We start from the raw sequence: 20,897 nt of genomic DNA on the forward strand, positions 1-20,897 counted from the left end.
AAAATAAAATTAAAGCTAAAAAAGTTAAATAAAATATATGACATCATCATTTGATCTAATTACTCTAATTAAAAGTTGAACTTAATCTAAGAGTTTATACTTCTCTAAATATAAATTAAGATTTTTTTTTTTTTTTTATATTTAAAGATTGGTTTTCTAGCTTGCTACCAAAGTCCAAAACCACCTATTAGGTGTGGCACCTAATACGGAAAAGTTATCAAACTAGTTATATTATTTGGGTTTTGCCCAAGAGACATAATGTTGATTTTAGAAAACATTTGCTTGTTTCATATTCAAATATTTGTCTGGAAATGTACTATCGTGTTCGAACGAAAGATATAGTACTCGTTTACATGATCAATACTTTTTAACGAGGAGGACTATTATTGCAAGATATTTAATGACATGGACTAATACTGTTCAAATGTGTGCGGCACTGACTAATGCTGTTAAAATATGCGCGACACGGTAAACATTGCACGCTATTTATTTTTTATTTACATACAAGATTTGTTCTAAAAACCAACGACATAGAATAAGAATTTCAGTTATCTATATCTATATCTATACTACTCTATAAAGCAAACTACTCATTCTCTTTAAGTAATTAAGATTTTGAAATGACCATATTACCCATTTTCTTTATTCACTAATTTAAACATATTCACTTATTTACCTATAATACACTTAATGAAATAAATTACAACATAAATCCTCCAACCCTTAAAGAACCATATTAACCCTTTTACATCAATTAATTTACATTCACCACCACCATCAACGTCGTACATCCCCGCCACCACTGTCGCCTCGCAACATCTTCGTCGTAACCACCTTCACCGTTGTATCGCGTGTTTATGTTGTCTCTTATAAAACAAACTGGCCTCCCTATTTTAGGAAATTCGACACTTTTTTTTCAATATCGCTAAAATATTCCTAAATAACCCTAACAAATATATTTAAAATGATTAATTTTAGCACCTTATTATTTTTTGCATTTAATCCTCGACTTATATTTCAAATGATAATCACAGTTAGATGCTTCATCGCCACATCTCATGAAAGTAACCTAAACAACTTGTATTACCGTTACGACAACTCACGCGTTATAAACTGTTGCCGCTGCAACGTGCGGGCACCCTTTTAGTATTAAAAAGGTAAGCCAAAAAATTAAATAAATAAATAAAATAATTTACAATTATATTATTAGGTTCTCCTAATTACCATTGTTCGACATTGTTTCCAAAAATTTTTCCATGCCAAAAGTTGAGTTAGATTTGAATGAAATCAACGAGTAACAAAATTCCATATTACTAAAAATAACTAAATTTAAGTAACATAACAATGTCTTATTATTCCGTTAAAAATAAAATAAAATTTCTAATGTCTTAATATTATAGATTTTAAATTAAAATCAAAACCAGCACAGTACCCATGCAATGCGTCGGTGGTTGTGGCGTCAACGATGTAGTGGTGGGGATGAATGTTGGTGGTGTAGGCGGCGTCAAGTAGTGTAGATAAATGATGTAAAAGGTTAATGGAGATATTTTGGATAAATGACTAATATTGTAATTTAATCATTAATGTTATTTTAGATAATTCCTCCATAACTTTTAAAGAGAGAGTTGTTTTATTTATTAAATAGGGGAATTAGAATTAAGAAACAAGAGTATTTTGGGTATAAAAAGTACTGAATTTTTTAAAATAGGATCGGTCAATATGCTTTATAAGGAGTTAAAGATAGATTTCTCTAAAAATTTACTTTTAATGAAGCAATATTTATTTTATGCTGTTTTCATTTTGTAACACCCGTTGTTTTAAGAACCTGGATTTCAAAAACTTTGCCAAACGGCGTTTAAAAAGTAGCGGAAAAGGATCACTTTAAAACTGCTCCATCCGTAACTGGATTGTACCTTTATAAAATGGTGTTACTAACATGCATCATCAAAACAATATAAATGAAATCCAAGTTATGGCATCAACATAAATGCCATCATTAATACATGTTCATAAATCATGAACGAAAGTAGCCAAGACATAAGGCTAAAAGGGGAAGTCTAAGCATTCAACAAACTATGCTAGTCTTCTTTATTGCATCTACCCATCTCACCGAGTTAATCCTTTCCTAGCTCAAACCTGCTTACCCTGAAGGACACAACATTTTCATAAAATCAAGTGTTACCTAATAAAATTAGCTAAGTAAGATACACATATTTTGATAAAACGTTCTTCATTTTACTTTCATAAAACTTCGTCATATTTTACTTATCAAAACATGATCACATTACACTTCATTCACAATTATCATAGATCAACCCATACTTCCCTTTTTCCACATTGCATCACATTTCATTTCATATCAACATATACATCATATTATCATATACCCACATCTTAATGAGTATCTTATATCATATCAATATAGACTTACCACTTAAACGTAACTTCATATCATATCTTGGCATATCACACATAAACTTGTCACACGTACTCATATTAGCACATATTCTCACGTCACATGGTGGTTTCACAACGTAAAGCACATATACTTCTTCCACACATATCTTATTATCATCTTAATCAGGTTAATCGACTTCATCTTACGTCTTACATATCACACATAACCATATCGCACATATATGCATAGCACATGTAGGACATATACTTCTAATTGTGCCTATGCATCGTTCTTATCACACGTCTCAACACATCTTATTAAATCTCACATCACCTTGTAATCCCACGTCCTAGATTACATGTACATCTTTCTCACATATTCATATATCTATCTTAATCGACTTATTCTCACGTTTTACATCTTTACATATTACGCACTAGCTTTACAACTAGCACGATTTCCCACGTCTTACGCACTAGCATTACAAATAGCACGATTTCCCACGTCTTACGCACTAGCATTACATCTAGCACGATTTCCCGCGTCTTACGCACTAGCATTACATCTAGCACGATTTCCCACGTCTTACGCACTAGCATTACAACTAGTACGGGTTAAGCTTAACACTTCCCACGTCAATATCACATATTTAGCTATAGCATTTCCCACGTATTTATCTTTCTTACTTTTACGCACTAACACTAAGGCTAGAACGATTTCCCACACTTCACACTTTACTTTAACATTAGGTATATTCATTACCTAAGTAATCCCATATCTACTTTAACGTTTAATCTCACTAACGTGCACAACTCATAGCAATTCCCACGTGTATCTAGTGAGCTAGACATGTCATACTTAAGTCCCACATACAAGACATCACATATCAACATTAAGGCATATCAACGACATTATCAACAGCACATATCTTAAACATATCATAGCAACGTCATTATAAGCATCATACTTCATATGCACATATATACTTCTACTTTAAACGTCATCATATCAACATAAATCATTTCAACATACATATATTACCACATAACCTCCCGCATAACCCAGAAAACCCAACACATATAAGATAATCCGATTAAGAGGTTACTTATAGAAAACCAGATTTTGTTGTGCCTCCAGCGTGAGAAAAGTCATGTATTATACCTCGTAGAAGCGTACAACAAATGATAACGTAAGTTACCGAGCTTTGCAAGTATTCCCGACTACCTATAATCATTAGACAACATAATGAGCTAACAAGTACTCACTTACTTATGGTCATGACTCAAGTCCAAATACCTATAAACATGACTCATGACAATGCTTGATGCATCGGAGGTTCATCTAATACTTAAGGGCTTATATAACTCGACGGAACTCGATATTCACTCACTAAATTAACCTTTTTGGAAACTTGACATCATCATCATCTTTTAAAAGCATTACCAATAGAAAGTAGACTCTCTCACGATTCCGTTGATAGCTTATTTGTCAAAAACGGAGTTACGGTTTAAAAGTTATTGCCATTTGAAAATTTTGTCGCTATTGCGTCGCAACTACCAAGTTGCGTCGCAGCTATCAAGTTGCGTCGCAGCTATATGTCACTGTTTTCTAGTTGCGCAGCAGCTTAGTAGCTGCGCCGCAGCTAGCCTCGAATCTGCACAAACCTCATTGTTTAACCTCCAAAACTTAACCAAACACACCCCAAACGACCCTAAACCTTATGAACGACTTTTGCACCTCAAAATTCAACATTTTAAGACCATAATGATGCAATGAAATTGTTGATTAATCCTTTCTTGATTTGCATCACAATAACAAACGTTTTAGGTTACCGAATTGATCAAAACACACGTTTTTGAAATCAACTGATCTTCCAATAACCTAGACCAGTTACGGATCTGATTATATGATTGAAAGGACATAAAATCAATGTTATTATACCTTGGATATCTGGAGATTACAAAGAGGATGCAAAAACTTGATCAAAACACTCTCGAATCAACCGAATAACGATGAAATCGAACAATAGAATGCTATGGAATCAAGGGGACAACTAGGGCTTCAAAGGAAGAGTATAATCTCTGTATTATGAGTCTAATGATAGGTTACAAGACCCTTAACCCGTTTTTGAGTTTAACCCTAAGTCAAAACTAGTCCCTAAGCTTCCAAACGACTCATTTTTAGCTCAAAACACTTATGGAGAATACTTACAACCCATTAAACACTTCAAGCACTTTAAAAGGCATATAAAACATATCTTAAACAATTTAACACATCAATCATTAAGGCACTAAAGCTTTACACGTATAACACATTAAACACATATAGTCATTAAATTAATTAAAGGCTTAACAGACACGTATTGTTGACTTAACGACTTAAGTCAACCATTTAATAAAAAGTTCGGGATGTTACACATTTAGTTATAATTCTACTAAAAAACAAACATAAATTTTGTTAAATCAAGTCTCATTTTGATTGAATCTTAAAACAATTATATATATTATATTTAAAAACTTTTTTTAATTATATTAGGACCAATACCCGTATGATACGCCGGTGATAAAGGCATGCGGCAAGAGCTGCGGTGGTGGCGATGTAATGGTGGTGGCGAAGGTGGGTGTGGTGGCGAGCAACGGTAACGGCGACGATTAGTGGTGGTGACAACAGCGGCGAAAATAGTGTATGTTATAAATGTAATGTGGTATTGATAAATTTGTTCAAACTTAAAATAACAAAGATCTAAATTAATTTGTTTTATAATTTATATTTATCTATATTCATAAAGAAAAAGCCTCATTTTTATTTTAGGTAATTCTACCTAGGAATTTTCAGAATTGTCTTGTACTTTTTATTTTTTAATTCTTAATAAATTAATTTACACTCTAAACCTTTATTTTAATAATTAACACTTTAAGCCCTTATCTTTTAAAAATTTCCACTATCACAATTACATCAATTTACACCATTTGACAACGCCGCCACCACGAATAGTACCATCACCGACACCACTAGACCGCATTTCCCATCACTGCTGCCGCATTGCGCGGGCATCAAGTTCGTAGTTATAAATATAGATAGGCAGATTACCATAACGCTTATAGCTAAAGTAAGACTAGTATGAGGGTTTTCAAGAACTCTAAAATTTACATTTTTTGTGCCATGTAGAATGCCACCTTGGACCTCATTAAAAGAAGGGGTAGCTTATTTTGAGATATGTTCATGCTACTATTTTGGTGATTCTGATTATTAATCGATAGATATTAGGTTTTTATACATTGAGTTCTGATTTATTATTATTATTCTTAACTACTCGATCTATATTCACTCATGCATTGTCTATATTATCTCTTGATTATCGTTCATATGATCATATCTGTATTGCATTAATTTACAAGTAGATATATAATAAATTGTTAACTGCAACGCACAACCTTCGAAAAGATCGAATTCGATCATAGCCTATGCCAGCATACATAATCTTTAGTTCATTATGAATCATATATTCTATTAATTAAATCTTATATATCATGAAATCTATACAAATGACCTTTGATTTTATGAGCACATTGACCTTTGATTTTAATCAAAGATACAACTTTATTAATAAAGTTAGATTTTAATTTTAGAGGATCTTTATCCATAAACTTTAGTTTATTATGAGTCATATATTCTATGAAATCTTATATAGCATTATATCATATACAGTATATTACTACATTATATTATTTAACAGTTATGTATTCATAATTAACAGGAAAGTTTTTCATAATTAATTTATTCACTCAAATTTGTTCTCATCTATATAAGCTAGTTTCTATGAAGTACATATCACGCATGACTCATAATATATACTATTTCATATATACTAGAGAAGGTTCGATAAAGTATCACATATTTTAGCTTACCCTGGTGTGGCCTTCTATTCAGACCTTAAAAGTGTGATATGTTTATGATCGGGTTTAATAACACCTAACTTAATACTCGTATAAATTAAACGGGGCTCTTATTTTTAACTTTTAATTGGGGTGAATCATAGTGATACACCCCTCAATATGATGTCTCCAGGCGACACCTCAATTGAGCCGACTTTGTTTCCATCCCGAATAAAATCGCAAGTCACTAAGGAATGTGTGTTTGATAACATATGATGTCTTCAAAAATTATAGATTCTATATATTATAACTCAAAACTAACTATAGATATACAAAATAAAATATCAAAAAGTAAACAAAAAAACATGTCACATGACGTAACAATTTGTGAGAAAAACCAGTCCATACACCTTAGACCATCTCTAATAAAAAAAAAAAGAATATGCTATTACCATATTATCATCACATCGTTTCTTTTTTATTATTATTATTATCAACTTCCTCCGATATTATTATCTAGTTATAAAATACATCACTAAGTTCATAACCTATGCTATTGGAATACCCACATAAAATTTCTAAAGATGTGTTTGATTCATAACAATTTTTAAAAGATTCAAAACAAATTAGCATTTAGATAAATGTTTTTTATGTTTTAAATGACAGAATGAAAATCCATCCCCACAAAAAATAGAGAATATTTCATAATATTTATATTCCAATGAAATGATATTTTTAAATTTATAAACAACCAAACATTAAAAATGCAATTCAATTCCGATTCAATCAGAATCTATGAAATAAACATAACAATTAAAACAAAAGTTCCAAACATTCTTAAGTTTGTTTTTAAAACACGAACTTTCAAAACCAAGAAGGATGACCCAAAACCACATGGGCCACAAAGCATCCGAGCCCAAAACCACATCCGAACTAGGAAGTAGCTACTGCTAGGAACCAAGTTACCAAGATGATGGGCATGTATTCAAAGTTGAACACCTGATAAACAAATTGAAGATTTCAATGGGTGGAACTGAATTCATACTACTACTACTACTTTTTTACATGACTGTACCTTCTATTTTTGCCACTGATTTCAAATACTGCAGTGAGTTTTTATTTGCACTACTCTTTTTCATTTATTATTATTATTCTTTCATTTCTATGATACTTTGTGTTTGGGTCTACTTTAATATATGCTTAGCTAGTTAGTAAATTTTACTCAATATGTTAAATCTGCAGGGGAGATCAGATAATGGGGTTGTATAAGATTTTGCTTATTTATAAGCACTTTTACTGTTTTAATTTAAAGTTGAATTTTTTTTCCCTTATAAATTAAGGAGATAATCAGTACTTGTCAATTACTACTGGATTGTGTGTTTGTTTATGTGTATTTATTTGCTTAAAAAAACAAGTAAATTACTAGCCAATGATGACTAGTGGCATCCGAGGTTTTACCCAACGTCTTGAGTTCGATCTTTAGGATAATCCTAATGTTGCATACCGACTGAATGTTCGAAAAAAAAACTAAACTAGATGCTGATTGCCTTACTTCTTGCTTTTCAAAAGTCAAACTAGAGGATAATCCTTGCAAAACCCGAAACGAGGTTCTGCATTTTTCCTTTTATATTATTGAAAATGTGACGAGGTTGGCTACTGATGTAGCTATGGACATTTTTGGATCATTATATTATCGTAGAAACATAAAAGAGTGTTTTTACGCGCTGGTTAAGCTAGACCGATTAAACTAGACTTATGCATACTACCTAGATACACATTAGTTAGTCTTATGTTTTTTAGTAATATACATTCTTTAGTACTGATACATTTACAGATAAAAAGAATGAGTATGCCATCAAGGTCAGTGGAGTCGTGATCAGCCCTGTCCCGATAGTAAGAAGCAAAGAGACCTCCTTCACTATTTCTGCATTAACTGGTACGACTTTTTACTTATGACTTTTGCTTTGGATGGTTTTACTTCTGACTTGATAAGTTTTAGTATATATTGAGTAGCACAATTACATTTGTTTCGGCATGCAGATGAACCGTTATCTGGAGGGAAAGTTGTGGTCAATGTTGCTTACTTCGGATGGAGTGTCTTTAGTGAGACCGGTGACCTCTGTGCTACTTTATCCTGTCCTATTTCTGCTGGTGACTTTACAATCTCTTATTCCAAGCGATTACCTACATTAGCTCCGCCTGTAAGTGATTTTGTCTTCTATTTCACATTCTACCCTATCTAATAAAAGCCTACAATGTTTTATTGAAGTGTTTGGAAGTCAGCTTCGTTTTTCCTTGTCCTTTTGAGCAGCGTTTGGCTTGGCAGTCTGACCAATGATGTTAGTTCAGTCAATAACATTTATAAATAATAATGATGACAATGGCAAATGCATAACTCCAAGATATGATTTTTGAGCTTGTTGTAGATGATAGTTAAATGGGTGGGGCGAACACATAATGTAATGTGTCAAAATGGGCCGAGTCGGATTGACCCACAAACCTTCTTTTCCACTCTATAAAATATGTATAATGCTAAAGTATACAATAACTGCTATGACCATCATGATCTAAACTAAAGTTTCAGATAAAGCAGATTTAGAGGTACACTGTACACATTAAACATACAATTTGGACGGATTTTGACCTGCTTGACCCATTTCTTCTCTGCTAAGTTTTTTTAATTGACCTATAGGAGATGAAGCATTACCCAAATCAATCCATTAATAAGTCTATGGGTTAAAATTTTCATGTTTGATAGTGCATAGCTGCATAGGATGACTTATGAAAGCAACTGCTGTAAAGCATATAATCACTTTGATTTTAATTGTACTTGAACATTCAATGAAACAATGTTGATTTATACATATATTCATTTTTCTATTTCATAGGAGGTGAATTGTTATTTGATGAATACAGGGCTCATACACTCTTACGTTGAAGATACAAGATGGTAACAAAAATGAGCTCACATGCATCAAGTTTGATTTCAGCATCGGTCTTTTCATATCCAAGGAGGGACTGACTGACAGTTGACTATTTAAAAGTCATTTGTATAGATCAGTATGTATATTGTGCTTGTGCTGTATGTCGATTCTGGTTATATATAAAGTTAAATGGTTTGAGCGTTACTATAACTCTTATGAATATCGGTCATGCATAATTTCTAAGTAACTCCTAATCAGATATGGCTTAAGGCTAAAAACAAGAGTTCAAAATCCCTATCTTGATTCTATCTTTAGCCTAGTGGTGGACATACAACATAAATGATGAGGCCAGAGGTTCAAATTGCTATTCATGTTCCTTTAACCATAATGTTAAGTGATTTACTTTCATTCATACCGGTCTTGAAACCGGTCGGTGGGAGCCGATAATGAGTCGGTTATCCTTTTCTTTAGAACTACGTCGAATTGTAAAAGTTTCCAGTAGAAACGTTTCCTCTTACAAAGTATGTTGTTATGAATATACCTAGTGTTCTTAGCAGGAACTGTTGGTTCTAAAAACGATATTTGAGGTTGGAATCGATTCTACGAAACCAATCAAAGATGCTTATTCGGTCCAGTTTCTGGTTTGATGCTTACTTGATGCATCTCGATCAAAATACCAAGAGAATATAGCTATTAATAATGCCTTAAAGTTGTAAAATATACATAAAAGTAACTGCTCAGTGCCGTCTCCTGCTGGTTTTGAGCCACAATATCTCGACGGTGTATGGGGGAGGTGTTAGGTAGAGGCTGACTTCTGTCTCTAGAGGTAAGGTTGTTTACCACTGATCCAACTATGCTGCTTATTTGTAAAATATATATACGTATATTAAATACATGCGTAACACATTGAAAAGAGCATAAAGGAATCAAATATGAGGTTGCTTGGGCATTTTTTCTTTGTACAAAAGTGAAGCATCTTTCCACGTGCACAAAGACCACAATTTGGATAAAAAAAAAAGAAGAATTTTACAGCTAAAATATCTTCATATCCATCAAAATCATAATGTGCCTTAAAACAGTTCTCACAATTTAAGAACCTTATACACCAATTGCCTTGATAAGGGAATGGAATAAGAAAGTTGCTTGCTACAAACAAGAGACGGAACCATAAATTCATATTAAGCGGAACCATTATTTGATATTAAGGGTAGCCGGTTGTTTAATTAGGAGCTGATTGAAAAAAAGTCTGTTGTGTATCCTCTATTCTCCTACTAACTTAGACTATCCGCATCAGTTCAGGATATCCTTCTAACAAACATCCTAATCAACATGTTACGTTAGTTTTTCATCCATCCTTCCCACAAACACTTTTTACCCACAACAATTATATATACATCCTTCTTCCAAACAACCAAATAAACTCCAAAATAACTTTTGTCTTTTACCTTTATCTTTCCTCATCATTCCCCATCCTTCTCTACAAACAACCATGGATGGACATCCTCCATGTCATCACCCACATTAATAGTCTCCCTACAAACACCCTCTATGTCACCACAAATTTCCCATAAACATCCTTGTTGTGGATGGTCTTATATAGACAAGAGTTAGGATATGGAAATATGGTCAATAAACACAGTTTTTAGAACTTAAATGTTGAAGAATATTTTGGTAACTAAAAAGGGCAATTTTCTCTTCTTTAGCTATAAAACCAACTTACAACTTTATATGTATTCAAAAAGATGATATATTAATATTATCAAAATGGATAGGAAAAGTAATTAGGTAAAGTTGAAGAACATCTTGACAACTCAAAAGGTCATGCCTTTTTCTAAAGTTGTTTACTGTACAACTTCTATGACACAAATTATTGTAGAATGGAAAAGAATTTACTATCCATGTGAGAGATATATAGCCATTAACCACACGGCAACAACTGAAATTCAGTTCTACTCATAAGAGATCCGACCAGCGATACTTTTACCCGAAGACAGATAAAACAACTCTTTCATTAAGAACATTTAGTGGAAATAAAAGGTCAGCTTTTACAAGGACACCATTCTACAACTTCAAAAATAATACAACTCCAAATGCAAATTTTATGAACTATTATAACAGTTGCAAGATATTTGTCACATAAAATGGATCTGAGTCTACACCTTTTGAGCATGAAGATGAACACCTTGGTTACAACTTACAACAATTACAAGGTTTACTGGATATGATACAACAACGATACATGAAACAGCTAGAGGCGATGTATAGGGTGGGTTCAACTAGAATATGATAAAAGACATTACAACATAAGAAAGACCATCAGATGGACACAACAAAAAAGACAGTTATATTAGATATCAGAAGTTAGACACCTAAACATATGGGATCCCTAAACATATACAGTTTGGCTTTTACAAACTTTCCCTTTCACAAAACAAAGGAAAAGTTGAACACAAGTCAAAAGACTTTAGCACCCCATTTACATTTTACCCCTAAGAACATTCAAGAAAATCAAGAACCACTATTTTTGTGACTTTCCCACTTCACCTAGTCGATAACATGAACATTAGCAAATAAAAGTTCAAGACTTTACCCCTACTAACCCACATTTCTTCTATGTAACAACCTCCTTTACCAGTGTTGACATGACAGTGACTGAATCTATGGCTTTTGGTGGTGGGGGTGGTGGAGGTGGTGATCGAGTGTAGTGAAATTCAATCTGTAGCCTATGATGAAGCAGAGTCGAAGAAGAAACCAAACCTTTCTTCATATCCGCTTGCAGTTCCCTTATAGGAATGGCAGCCAAGAAATTCTTGATATACTCCTTACAAGATTCTTTCCCATAGCAAATAACCTCATTTTCTTCTGTTGACTTTTTTGTTGACTTGTCCGTAGCACCCTCGGCATTGCTTGGCTGTTCAGCTGACTCGGGCAGTCTAAAAATTGCTGAATCTCGATCAAATTTCAAGATATATGCTTCATTACAACCTTCAAAAAGTCGTTCTCCCAAGGTATCAATGATATAATAAGCATCTACATCAACTTTCAACACAAAAAAGTGGTCATTCCAGCTGACTATGTAAACTTGAGGTTCGCCATCGTTGGAACTTTCTGATTCATGGCTAATCTCGTCCCACATATTGTCAAATGACATTGCTCCACGTAAAAAATCAAAACTACCCTCATTGACTTCATCAGGATGGAAAAACCCAACAAAAGATTTTCCCGGAATTACAGACAAAGGGCGTAAATTGGCTTCTAGGACTGTTTCAAGATCAAAATGCTTATCGGGAAACCGGAGCATGTAAATCTCGTTATCACAGAGGCTCCTCCATTCTGATGAGCCTTCTCTGATGAGTGAATCGAACTGGGACTTAATTGGCATGAGATGGCGGTTGTTTTGGAACCAATCGGCAATCACAGCCACCAGTGCAGTACAGGCGCTCGCTCCTGCCGCTTGTTCACTTCTTTGATCAATGGATGCAAAGAAAATATGTGTCTGAAGCTTCATGCACCCGTCACGGCTGACTATATTCCTTTGCTCCCAGTTTCCGACTGCAAAACTATCGTCCCCAAAATCAGATACCAAGTGTCCGTTCACACACAAGTCTTCATAAGAATTATGCGACTGCAATGCAAAAACAACAATGTAAGTGTTAGGATGTATGTTTTGTAAGTGATTATGCAATTACCATGCAACATGTAGAGCTTTCTTGAATTTAACGAAAACAATGATATGCTTATTATAAAACTAAATAAGTGTAGTATGATGATTTTGAAAGGTCGATAACTCGTAAATATAATTGGTTCTGAAGTTAAAATATGAAGTGAAAGATTTTACCCCTACAGGAGATTCATCGGAGCTGAGCTGGCGCCGGTCGAAGTCAATATCATCTCCGCCTTCTTCACCATAATCTTTCTTTAGCAATGGCTCACCTTTGGGTTTTGGTGATTTAAAATTCAATTTTCTTCTTTTCCATGGTAAGATGCTGCGTCTCGAGCTTTGAATAACACTAGTTTCAGAAACTGATGCAATTACATCCTCTTCTGGTGAACAACCCTCATCAGATTTCTGGTTACTATAATATACATTGTCCTCATAAAGAGATCCTCCTGCCCAATTTGCATATGCCAATGTGCCATAACTAAACGATTTCCGAATAGTAGCACTCTCCTTCGTGTCCTCGTGTGATTCATCATGCGAGTCGAAGTCAACAAGATGAGGGTAATCACCTTCATCACTCCTGCTTTCACTTATTTCGTGATCGTGATAGTCCACATGAGACGCTTTTTTACCTCTTTTAATCGAGACATACTCCCTAAAGTTTTTAACTTTTCTTAAACCGGCTTTGAGTGTTGAATGCTCATCTTTCTCACCCGATGAAGTTTCTGACGTTTGACTTTGACTTTGTGTGGACTCAGCTTGTTGAGCAGCTTGCAACTCCATCAAGCTAAGAGATATCTGCACATTACAACTGGGTTAAACTGAAATCTTGTATGATTATGACGGGTATATATAGGTAATGATGATGGGTATATAAAGGTAACTTAGACTTGAAATCTTTGTTGGAATGAACAAATGTTGCAAAGTTAAAAGAACAGATGGCTTATTATCATTTACGTAAAAGGGGGAAGAAAAGTTCATAATCCCTCTGTGCCTAGCAATTACAACAATTTTCATTCTGAGACATCCCATGCAATTTGTAAAATTATTCATCTTTCGACTTTCTAAAACATCAGGTTATTTTCCTGTTGTCATCATTGCAAAAGTGTGCATATGAAAGGCTATTCTATCTTTGTGTGTTTTCCAAAATCACGTTCCTTGTCTAATATTATAATGCTTACGGATAAACGAGAGTTGCATCACATAATGAAGAAACAAAATGCTTTTACGGTACATACATTAAGAGAGGGGCGAGGCTCTGTTGCTCCAGATGAAATGAAGAGAGGAATGTTGAGCTCAAATTCTTTTTCTTCAGGAAAGGAAGCATATTCAGCAAGATTCAAGGATGCCTTTCCAATTATAGGAACCTTATTCTTGAGCCCTGTGTTTGATCCCTATATCAAAGTAAAATGATACAATCTTTCAGGAAAAAAACATATATCAAACATTTCCTTTAATGGATCTTGTTTATATGATGTGAGGTACTAAATATGCGATTATGAGTACTATCTACAAAGCGTAACTTAGTTTTGCAAATTCTTCTTCATATCAAAGACTCCAATTAGATCTACAAGCTCAAACGTGTCTTTTTTGAATTGGGCAACTACCGAAATTGTATGTGCCATACAAAGCTCAAACGTGTCTTTTTTGAATTGGGCAACTACCGAAATTGTATGGGCCATACAATAACATAGGATCAATATTGATCAACATCACATATTCTTCAAGTCTTCAACTACCAAAACTCCATATGCCATACATAAAAACTACATATTATACATGTTTCTCATTTCGAAAGATAACACAGTTGCTCACTAACAAAATGGTTCCAAAATTTCCTAACTATTGGTGGGAAAAAGTACCTAGCCAACCAATTCCATATACTTTAGATTATTGAATGTGTATACATAATATATATGTCAAGATGACATAAACCACTAAATACCTACCAGAAAAAGTAAGCAAATTACCTAAACTTGGTAGGTTAAAATTCACAATTAAATATATTATATGCAATCTCATAAAATTTCTTTCCCAAACACATGACAAATATGCAGAACAATAAATTGCCTTAAAAAGTAGATACTCATTTAAAAAATAAATAACTTTAATGATTTTGCAAACTGATTAATGTGCAGTAAAATATTGTTCATACAGATAACAGTCCTGAAAATAATTATCAGCCTAAAATAGAATGGTAAGGACTATGGTTAGTAAAAATGTAAAAGCCAATTTAAAATACCAAAAACAAAGAAATTAACTTACATTCATGAGAGTGAACCCAATCTCCCAAGGAAGAAACTCATTATCTTTATAGCCAGAAAAAGTACAAACAGAATGAAATTCTTGATCCCAAAAAACGGCACCGTTTTGATCCTCAAATTTCCCTTCTTTTGTAAAATCCCTCTTCACAGTTCTTCTAAGTGATCCCAAAGTAATCTTGGGTCCTTTCCATTTTATCTCCACAACTCCATGATCCCACAAAACGACACCGTTTTCATCACCATTCCCACTTTCAATTTTCTTCAGTACTAATTTCACTTCAAATTTCCTCGAAAATATTGGCGGCCATGGCCGCCATTTCATCATCTTTACAACCATTTTTGGACCAAGATTTTTGATGGGCTTTTTGTAAATTTGCAAAAGATTGAAACTTTATAATAGTTAACTGGTAATTTTTCAAGATTATTGCTGGGTTTTTGTGAATTTGATAAAAGGATTAAAATTTTATAAAATTTTTTAATTATTCTATCAAGATTTGTGAAGGGCTTGTTGTAAATTTGCAAAAGATAGAAACTTTATAAAAATTAAGGATGTGGGTGTTGGTTTTCTTGATTCTATGAATGTTAAATTTTCAAGAATTTATGGAAAGATTCAATGTGGGTTGTTTTTGTTAGATGATGGGGGCTGTTTGTGATCTTGAATCTTGATGTATGGATTTGAGAAAGAAATGAGGATGTATGTATCTATATCTATATGTATAGAGACAGCAGTGCAAAGTAAAGTTAGAGAGAGAAAGCATGTGTGACATTTTTATTACCATTTTTATATAATATATTTGACAAAAAGAAACATGCGTGAGGCAAAAAGACATATCCAAATTTATCCTTTTTTTTAATTAAAGTTTATATATTAAACGCGTTACATAATATTAAATTGGACTCAATCTATCTATATACATAAAACTACAATATCTAATAACTAGTTATTATTTGTGACGAATGATTCGTGTCTAATGAGCGATTATACAAGGCTATCAAAATGATCGTTGTCGCTAATCTGCTATTTTTCTAAGTACATCTAAAAGATGCGGTACCAGAAAAAAATCTTAGAGATGGCAAAATTAAAAAATCCGTGAAATATAAATATAAAAAGGGTCAAAATGTTAAAAACCTATAAAAAAAATTTTAAAATCGATGAAAAATTTGAAAAAACATAAGGGGCAACCCCCATATGGTACCGCTCATGCATCTAATTAAATTAGAGACGTCGTATCTATAAAATCCAATAATTTATTAGATTTCTTAGATATTTTTGTGAAAAGATCTAAGAAATAACTTGTTGGTATTAGAGCATTGGGTATGGAGCAAAAACCCGAACCCCGAATGCTTTGTTGGCAGTCGGCAATGAATTTCATCCATTGCCCCCTTGTTCTTTGTTGAACACCACATCAAGAATCATCAAGATCCGTGGTTTCCTTGGTAGTACTCGGCTTCCATTTTTCTTTCTTTGTCTTTTGTCTATTTTTTGTTTTATCAATATTTTATGTACATATGTATATTATATCTTCTCATTATATATATACATATAAAAACTCACCAACAAGACAGAAAATAAGAGGCAAGAATATGGTGATGGTTTGGATCGGGGTCGTTATCGGATCTCTTCGGGTCTACATGATGGTGGTTATCGGGTCTCCACAACGACGCCACCGTTTGATTAATAGGAAATGACAGTGATAATGGTTAAATAAAAGATGGTTAATGGTGGTCATAGGAGGCGGTAGAGTGATGGATATATTTTGTATTTCTTGTGGTTGTAAAGAGTTTCTCATTCATGAAGGTAAAATGGATGGGTTTATAAAAAAAATCACATTGGTATTATTTTGTATTTTTTGTGGTGTTTGTGGGTTTTGAAGAGACTTCCAAGTGTCTAGTTTGTGTGTTTGTGTAATTGGGTCTAAGTTTTTATTAGTTTTAAAAATTTAATGTGAAATCAGGATTTACGATGTGTCATGTTTTTCAACATATTCATATTGACGCTCATATTAACGTTGATATAAGAATTTAGGATGTATCATCTTCACCGGAGTAGTTTAGAATTTAATTTATATAATTTATAAAAGTAACTTATACAAATATGAGAAATTGGTGTTCTGCGTACTGGTTCTGCATTCATAACGACGTAAAATTGATAAAATGATGAATGTTGACGTGGCGCTGAGTTGGTGTTTTGGATGGTTCTGTGTGTGAGATCCATACTTGATGATCTTAATTATGTTTTGTGTTAACTTGATCCATACCTTGAAGAAAATATAATATTCGCTTGCTAATTAAAAGATGGATAGTATATGGCAATTATTATTCTCACATTTACCATTGGTTCATATTATTTGTAGCAAACATCTTTGACCAGCCCATTATTTGGTGAACCGTTTATCTCTGAAAGTTATATATATATATAAACATTCTTATTCTTATGTTTTGAGAGAGAGAGTTCTCTAAAATAAACCCATAATAAACAAGTCAAATGGCTTGTATGGTGAAATGATTCGCTTAATTTAACGAATAACGAATCATAATACAGATTGAGAGAATAAAAGACACAAATAAGGTTCCTTAGGTAACCATTGAAAGAAAAAGGTTCATACAATGGGGAAACATTGTTCAATTGCACTTTTTACCATTGCGTTAATCGTCTCTTTGGCTCAAGCCGTACGCATTGAGCTTAACAATGAATTGGAAGCGTGAGTAATTATAGTTTTGAGCATCCGATATGATAGATTTTATTTATTTGATAACAAGTCAACAATGTCTCATTAATTAATTAATTAAAATGAATTTTTTTGATTTGTATAGGTCAACGCCGGGATCAAATTCATCAAGGAGAGCCTTACACGCATGTGAAGCAACTAACATTATAGACAGGTGCTGGAGGTGCAAATGCGATTGGGACCAGAACCGAGAAGCATTAGCTGATTGTGCACAAGGTTACGCTAAAGGAACCACTGGTGGCAAGGGTGGAGAAATATACAAGGTCACTTGTCCATCCGATGATGATGCTGCGAATCCAAAGGAAGGGACGCTCCGGTTTGGTGTTACTCAAAATAGGTCATTGTGGATCATTTTTGAAAAAGATATGGTCATCACTTTGACACATGAGCTTGTAGTACAATGCGACAAGACTATCGATGGAAGAGGTGCGAAAGTTGAGATCACTGGAGCCGGTTTCACCCTTTATGAAGTTCAAAATGTTATTGTTCATGGGATCCATATCCATGATATTAAGAAAACACCTGGTGGTATGATTAAGAATTCAGACGGTCCGCCAGGATTTAGACACGAGAGCGACGGTGATGCTTTCTGCATCACTGCTTCTTCCAAGATTTGGATCGATCATTGTTCGCTTAGTAAGGGTGTAGACGGGCTCATTGATGTCACCCTAGGCAGCACGGCTATAACCATTTCTAACTGCAAGTTCACCCATCACCATAAGGTAATAAACAAGCTAGTGCGTATATATATACATATAGGGTAAGGGTACTGAGAAAAGGTTCTTAAGGAGAAAAGGTAGAAAGAATTCATTTTTTTTAAGCTTGTTTTGTTGATTGTTTTTCTTTTTTTCACTTTTTTAATTTTTTTTAATTAACTCATTTAAAATAGTAATAAAAACAAAAAATTTATAACCTGAGTTAGTGATCGAGCTATAGATATAAGGGTACAATACAAGCTTCATCCTTAAGGGTATTAAAAAGTAGTAGCCGGTGGGAGTGATAGGTCATAGAGGGTGATAGGTGATGGGGAAATCTATCTAACGAACTTTGTCCTTAGCCGTCTTGGCTCCGTGATAGACTGACAGGCTTCGCATATAGATTACGAGCTACTACCTATGAAAAGAAAATATTTTAAATTTAAATTATTATTATCTTTTTTTTTTGGAATAAACTAGTTAAAAAGAAAATGAAAAAATTTGAGAGATAGAAAAACAATCAAAAAAACAAGTTAAAAGAAATAAATCAAAAACGAACATTTTTTTCTACCTTATCTCTTTAAGGTATTTCTGTTTTGATCTTAAAAAAAAAAGGTAAATGGGTGGGAACCCCTGGTCCCATGTACCGTTTTGATACTCAGAGCGCACACCGTATAGAACTCATGTACGGTAAGTCATCATCATCACATATGGATTACAAGATATAGTTTCTCCACTTGCATTTGGCAAGATTTAAACTTGTGACCTGTAGCCTTCATCTATAGAGGGATATGTGGTCACATGATTATGGCACCAGTGTGTGTATATGTATATATGTGTTTATATTGTGTGTGTATGTGCGTATGGTACTATAGTATACCACTTTAATAGTTTTTTGTGTAACATAAACAGCTTATATTGCTTGGGGCAAACGATGGACATCATCACGATAAACATATGTTAGCAACTGTTGCATTTAACTGGTTTGCTGAAGGATGTGATCAAAGGATGCCCAGATGTCGATTTGGGTTTTTCCAAGTCGTTAATAATAACTATGATGGATGGGGAACATACGCCATAGGTGGTAGCTCAGCTCCGACTATCCTCAGTCATGGTAACCGATTCAAGGCTCCTGATGACCGAGCTAAGAAAAATGTATGTCAATTACTTACATATATCACCTTAATAAGGACATATTAATTTTGTAGGGAAAAGAGTAAATGTCCAGGAACCCCTTAGTCTCGTAGAGGAATTTGTCCTCTCTAAGTTAGCGACCCTGCAACACACATATTAATTCTGTATGGTTACAAAGTTAATGCTTTAACATATGGTTTTTAAGGTGTTGGTAAGGGCTGGAGGATCAGAGTCAGAATACATGAAATGGAACTGGAGATCAGATAAAGATTGTCTTGAGAATGGAGCTATATTCACACCATCTGGTTGTGATCCACAGATGACCCCCGAACAACAGAATGGCTTGATTCAAGCTGAGCCAGGAGAGTTTGCTCCACAACTCACTAGTTGTGCTGGGGCACTCTCATGCACACCTGGATCACCTTGCTAATTGGATTAACCAACCCATTTGTTTGCTACTATAATTTGGATCTTTTGTAAAGAAAAAAAAGCTTGTTTTCACTCTTGTAAATTTATTATAGTAATGGAAAATGAGCTATTATGTATATATAGAAAATAACATGAGTAAGTTGTTTTTTTTTTTAATTACACACCATTTTACCCAAAAATTTTTGGATTTTCATAAATACCCACAAAAATCTCAAAAATATTAAAATCACAAGAAAATGATACAAATCGCAATGAAAAAGTCAAAATCGCAATGAAAAGCTCAAAATCGCAACGAAAAAGCACAAAGTCGCAATGAGAAAGTGTAAAATCGCAATAAGAAATTCAAAATCGCACCAAAAAAAGGCAAAATCACTACCAGTTAAAGTTGCGATTTTGTCTTTCTCGCCACCCGAGTAGGTCACTACATTACATAATTATTTTGTCATAGATGGTTTTCATATGCGATTAAATAAAAGTACGTGCGGCCTTATGCGTGGCATTATACGTGGCATAACCGGTTACTTTTTGTAAGTTACCGGGTAGCATACACAACATAGTTCGAAAAATGAAGGTTCTTAAATTATATAGTTACCCATGTAGGTCATTACATGTTTAAATTCATATATCATTATCGTTGTATAAATCTTTTAATTAGTTAATATATAGATTTAGATTTCTAATACAATTAGAACTCTTATCTTTAAAATATTATTCTCTTTCATATTATCGTAATTGTCTAATTTCATCATCTATTTTATTTACGATGAAGTTCTATATCTACTAACTTA

The 20,897-nt window shown here is 33.5% G+C and overlaps 3 protein-coding genes across 4 annotated transcripts; 2 read left to right on the forward strand and 1 right to left on the reverse strand.

The window, feature by feature from the left end:
• Positions 1-7,106: 7,106 nt before the first annotated feature.
• LOC122582626 (putative phosphatidylglycerol/phosphatidylinositol transfer protein DDB_G0282179) lies at positions 7,107-9,401 on the forward strand. 2 transcript variants are annotated; one of them, XM_043755044.1, is made up of 4 exons: positions 7,107-7,381; positions 8,108-8,209; positions 8,314-8,474; positions 9,162-9,401. In XM_043755044.1, exons 1-4 carry the CDS (start codon positions 7,297-7,299, stop codon positions 9,225-9,227), a joined length of 414 nt encoding a protein of 137 aa, XP_043610979.1. In that variant the 5' UTR covers positions 7,107-7,296; the 3' UTR covers positions 9,228-9,401. The 2 variants fall into 2 exon arrangements, with proteins under 2 accessions (XP_043610979.1, XP_043610978.1); XM_043755043.1 differs by having other exon boundaries at positions 7,111-7,381; positions 9,190-9,401.
• Positions 9,402-11,357: 1,956 nt separating this feature from the next.
• LOC122582712 lies at positions 11,358-15,874 on the reverse strand. The gene is made up of 4 exons (XM_043755135.1): positions 15,124-15,874; positions 14,097-14,252; positions 13,036-13,656; positions 11,358-12,822 (listed from the first exon to the last, which is right to left on the reverse strand). The coding sequence occupies exons 1-4, from the start codon at positions 15,457-15,459 to the stop codon at positions 11,809-11,811; spliced, it is 2,127 nt and encodes a 708-aa protein (XP_043611070.1). The 5' UTR covers positions 15,460-15,874; the 3' UTR covers positions 11,358-11,808.
• A 1,855-nt stretch (positions 15,875-17,729) lies between these two features.
• Positions 17,730-20,182, forward strand: LOC122583598 (pectate lyase 1-like). Its single transcript, XM_043755984.1, has 4 exons — positions 17,730-17,824; positions 17,937-18,573; positions 19,459-19,701; positions 19,886-20,182. The coding sequence occupies exons 1-4, from the start codon at positions 17,730-17,732 to the stop codon at positions 20,108-20,110; spliced, it is 1,200 nt and encodes a 399-aa protein (XP_043611919.1). The 3' UTR covers positions 20,111-20,182.
• Positions 20,183-20,897: the final 715 nt, after the last annotated feature.

This window comes from Erigeron canadensis, chromosome 9, assembly GCF_010389155.1.
Source record: "Erigeron canadensis isolate Cc75 chromosome 9, C_canadensis_v1, whole genome shotgun sequence".
Taxonomy (NCBI): Eukaryota; Viridiplantae; Streptophyta; class Magnoliopsida; order Asterales; family Asteraceae; genus Erigeron; species Erigeron canadensis.

Excerpts from the sequence above, each read along its gene's own strand:
- LOC122582712 (XM_043755135.1), bottom strand. The coding sequence starts at position 15,459 with ATGGTTGTAAAGATGATGAAATGGCGGCCATGGCCGCCAATATTTTCG. Across the intron at positions 13,657-14,096 it reads AGCCTCGCCCCTCTCTTAAT|ATATCTCTTAGCTTGATGGA; the intron begins GTATGTACCGTA and ends TGTAATGTGCAG. Across the intron at positions 12,823-13,035 it reads CCGATGAATCTCCTGTAGGG|TCGCATAATTCTTATGAAGA; the intron begins GTAAAATCTTTC and ends TTTGCATTGCAG.
- LOC122582626 (XM_043755043.1), top strand. The coding sequence starts at position 7,297 with ATGGGTGGAACTGAATTCATACTACTACTACTACTTTTTTACATGACT. Across the intron at positions 7,382-8,107 it reads CACTGATTTCAAATACTGCA|ATAAAAAGAATGAGTATGCC; the intron begins GTGAGTTTTTAT and ends ATACATTTACAG. Across the intron at positions 8,210-8,313 it reads CACTATTTCTGCATTAACTG|ATGAACCGTTATCTGGAGGG; the intron begins GTACGACTTTTT and ends TTCGGCATGCAG.
- LOC122583598 (XM_043755984.1), top strand. The coding sequence starts at position 17,730 with ATGGGGAAACATTGTTCAATTGCACTTTTTACCATTGCGTTAATCGTC. Across the intron at positions 17,825-17,936 it reads CTTAACAATGAATTGGAAGC|GTCAACGCCGGGATCAAATT; the intron begins GTGAGTAATTAT and ends TGATTTGTATAG. Across the intron at positions 18,574-19,458 it reads AGTTCACCCATCACCATAAG|CTTATATTGCTTGGGGCAAA; the intron begins GTAATAAACAAG and ends TAACATAAACAG.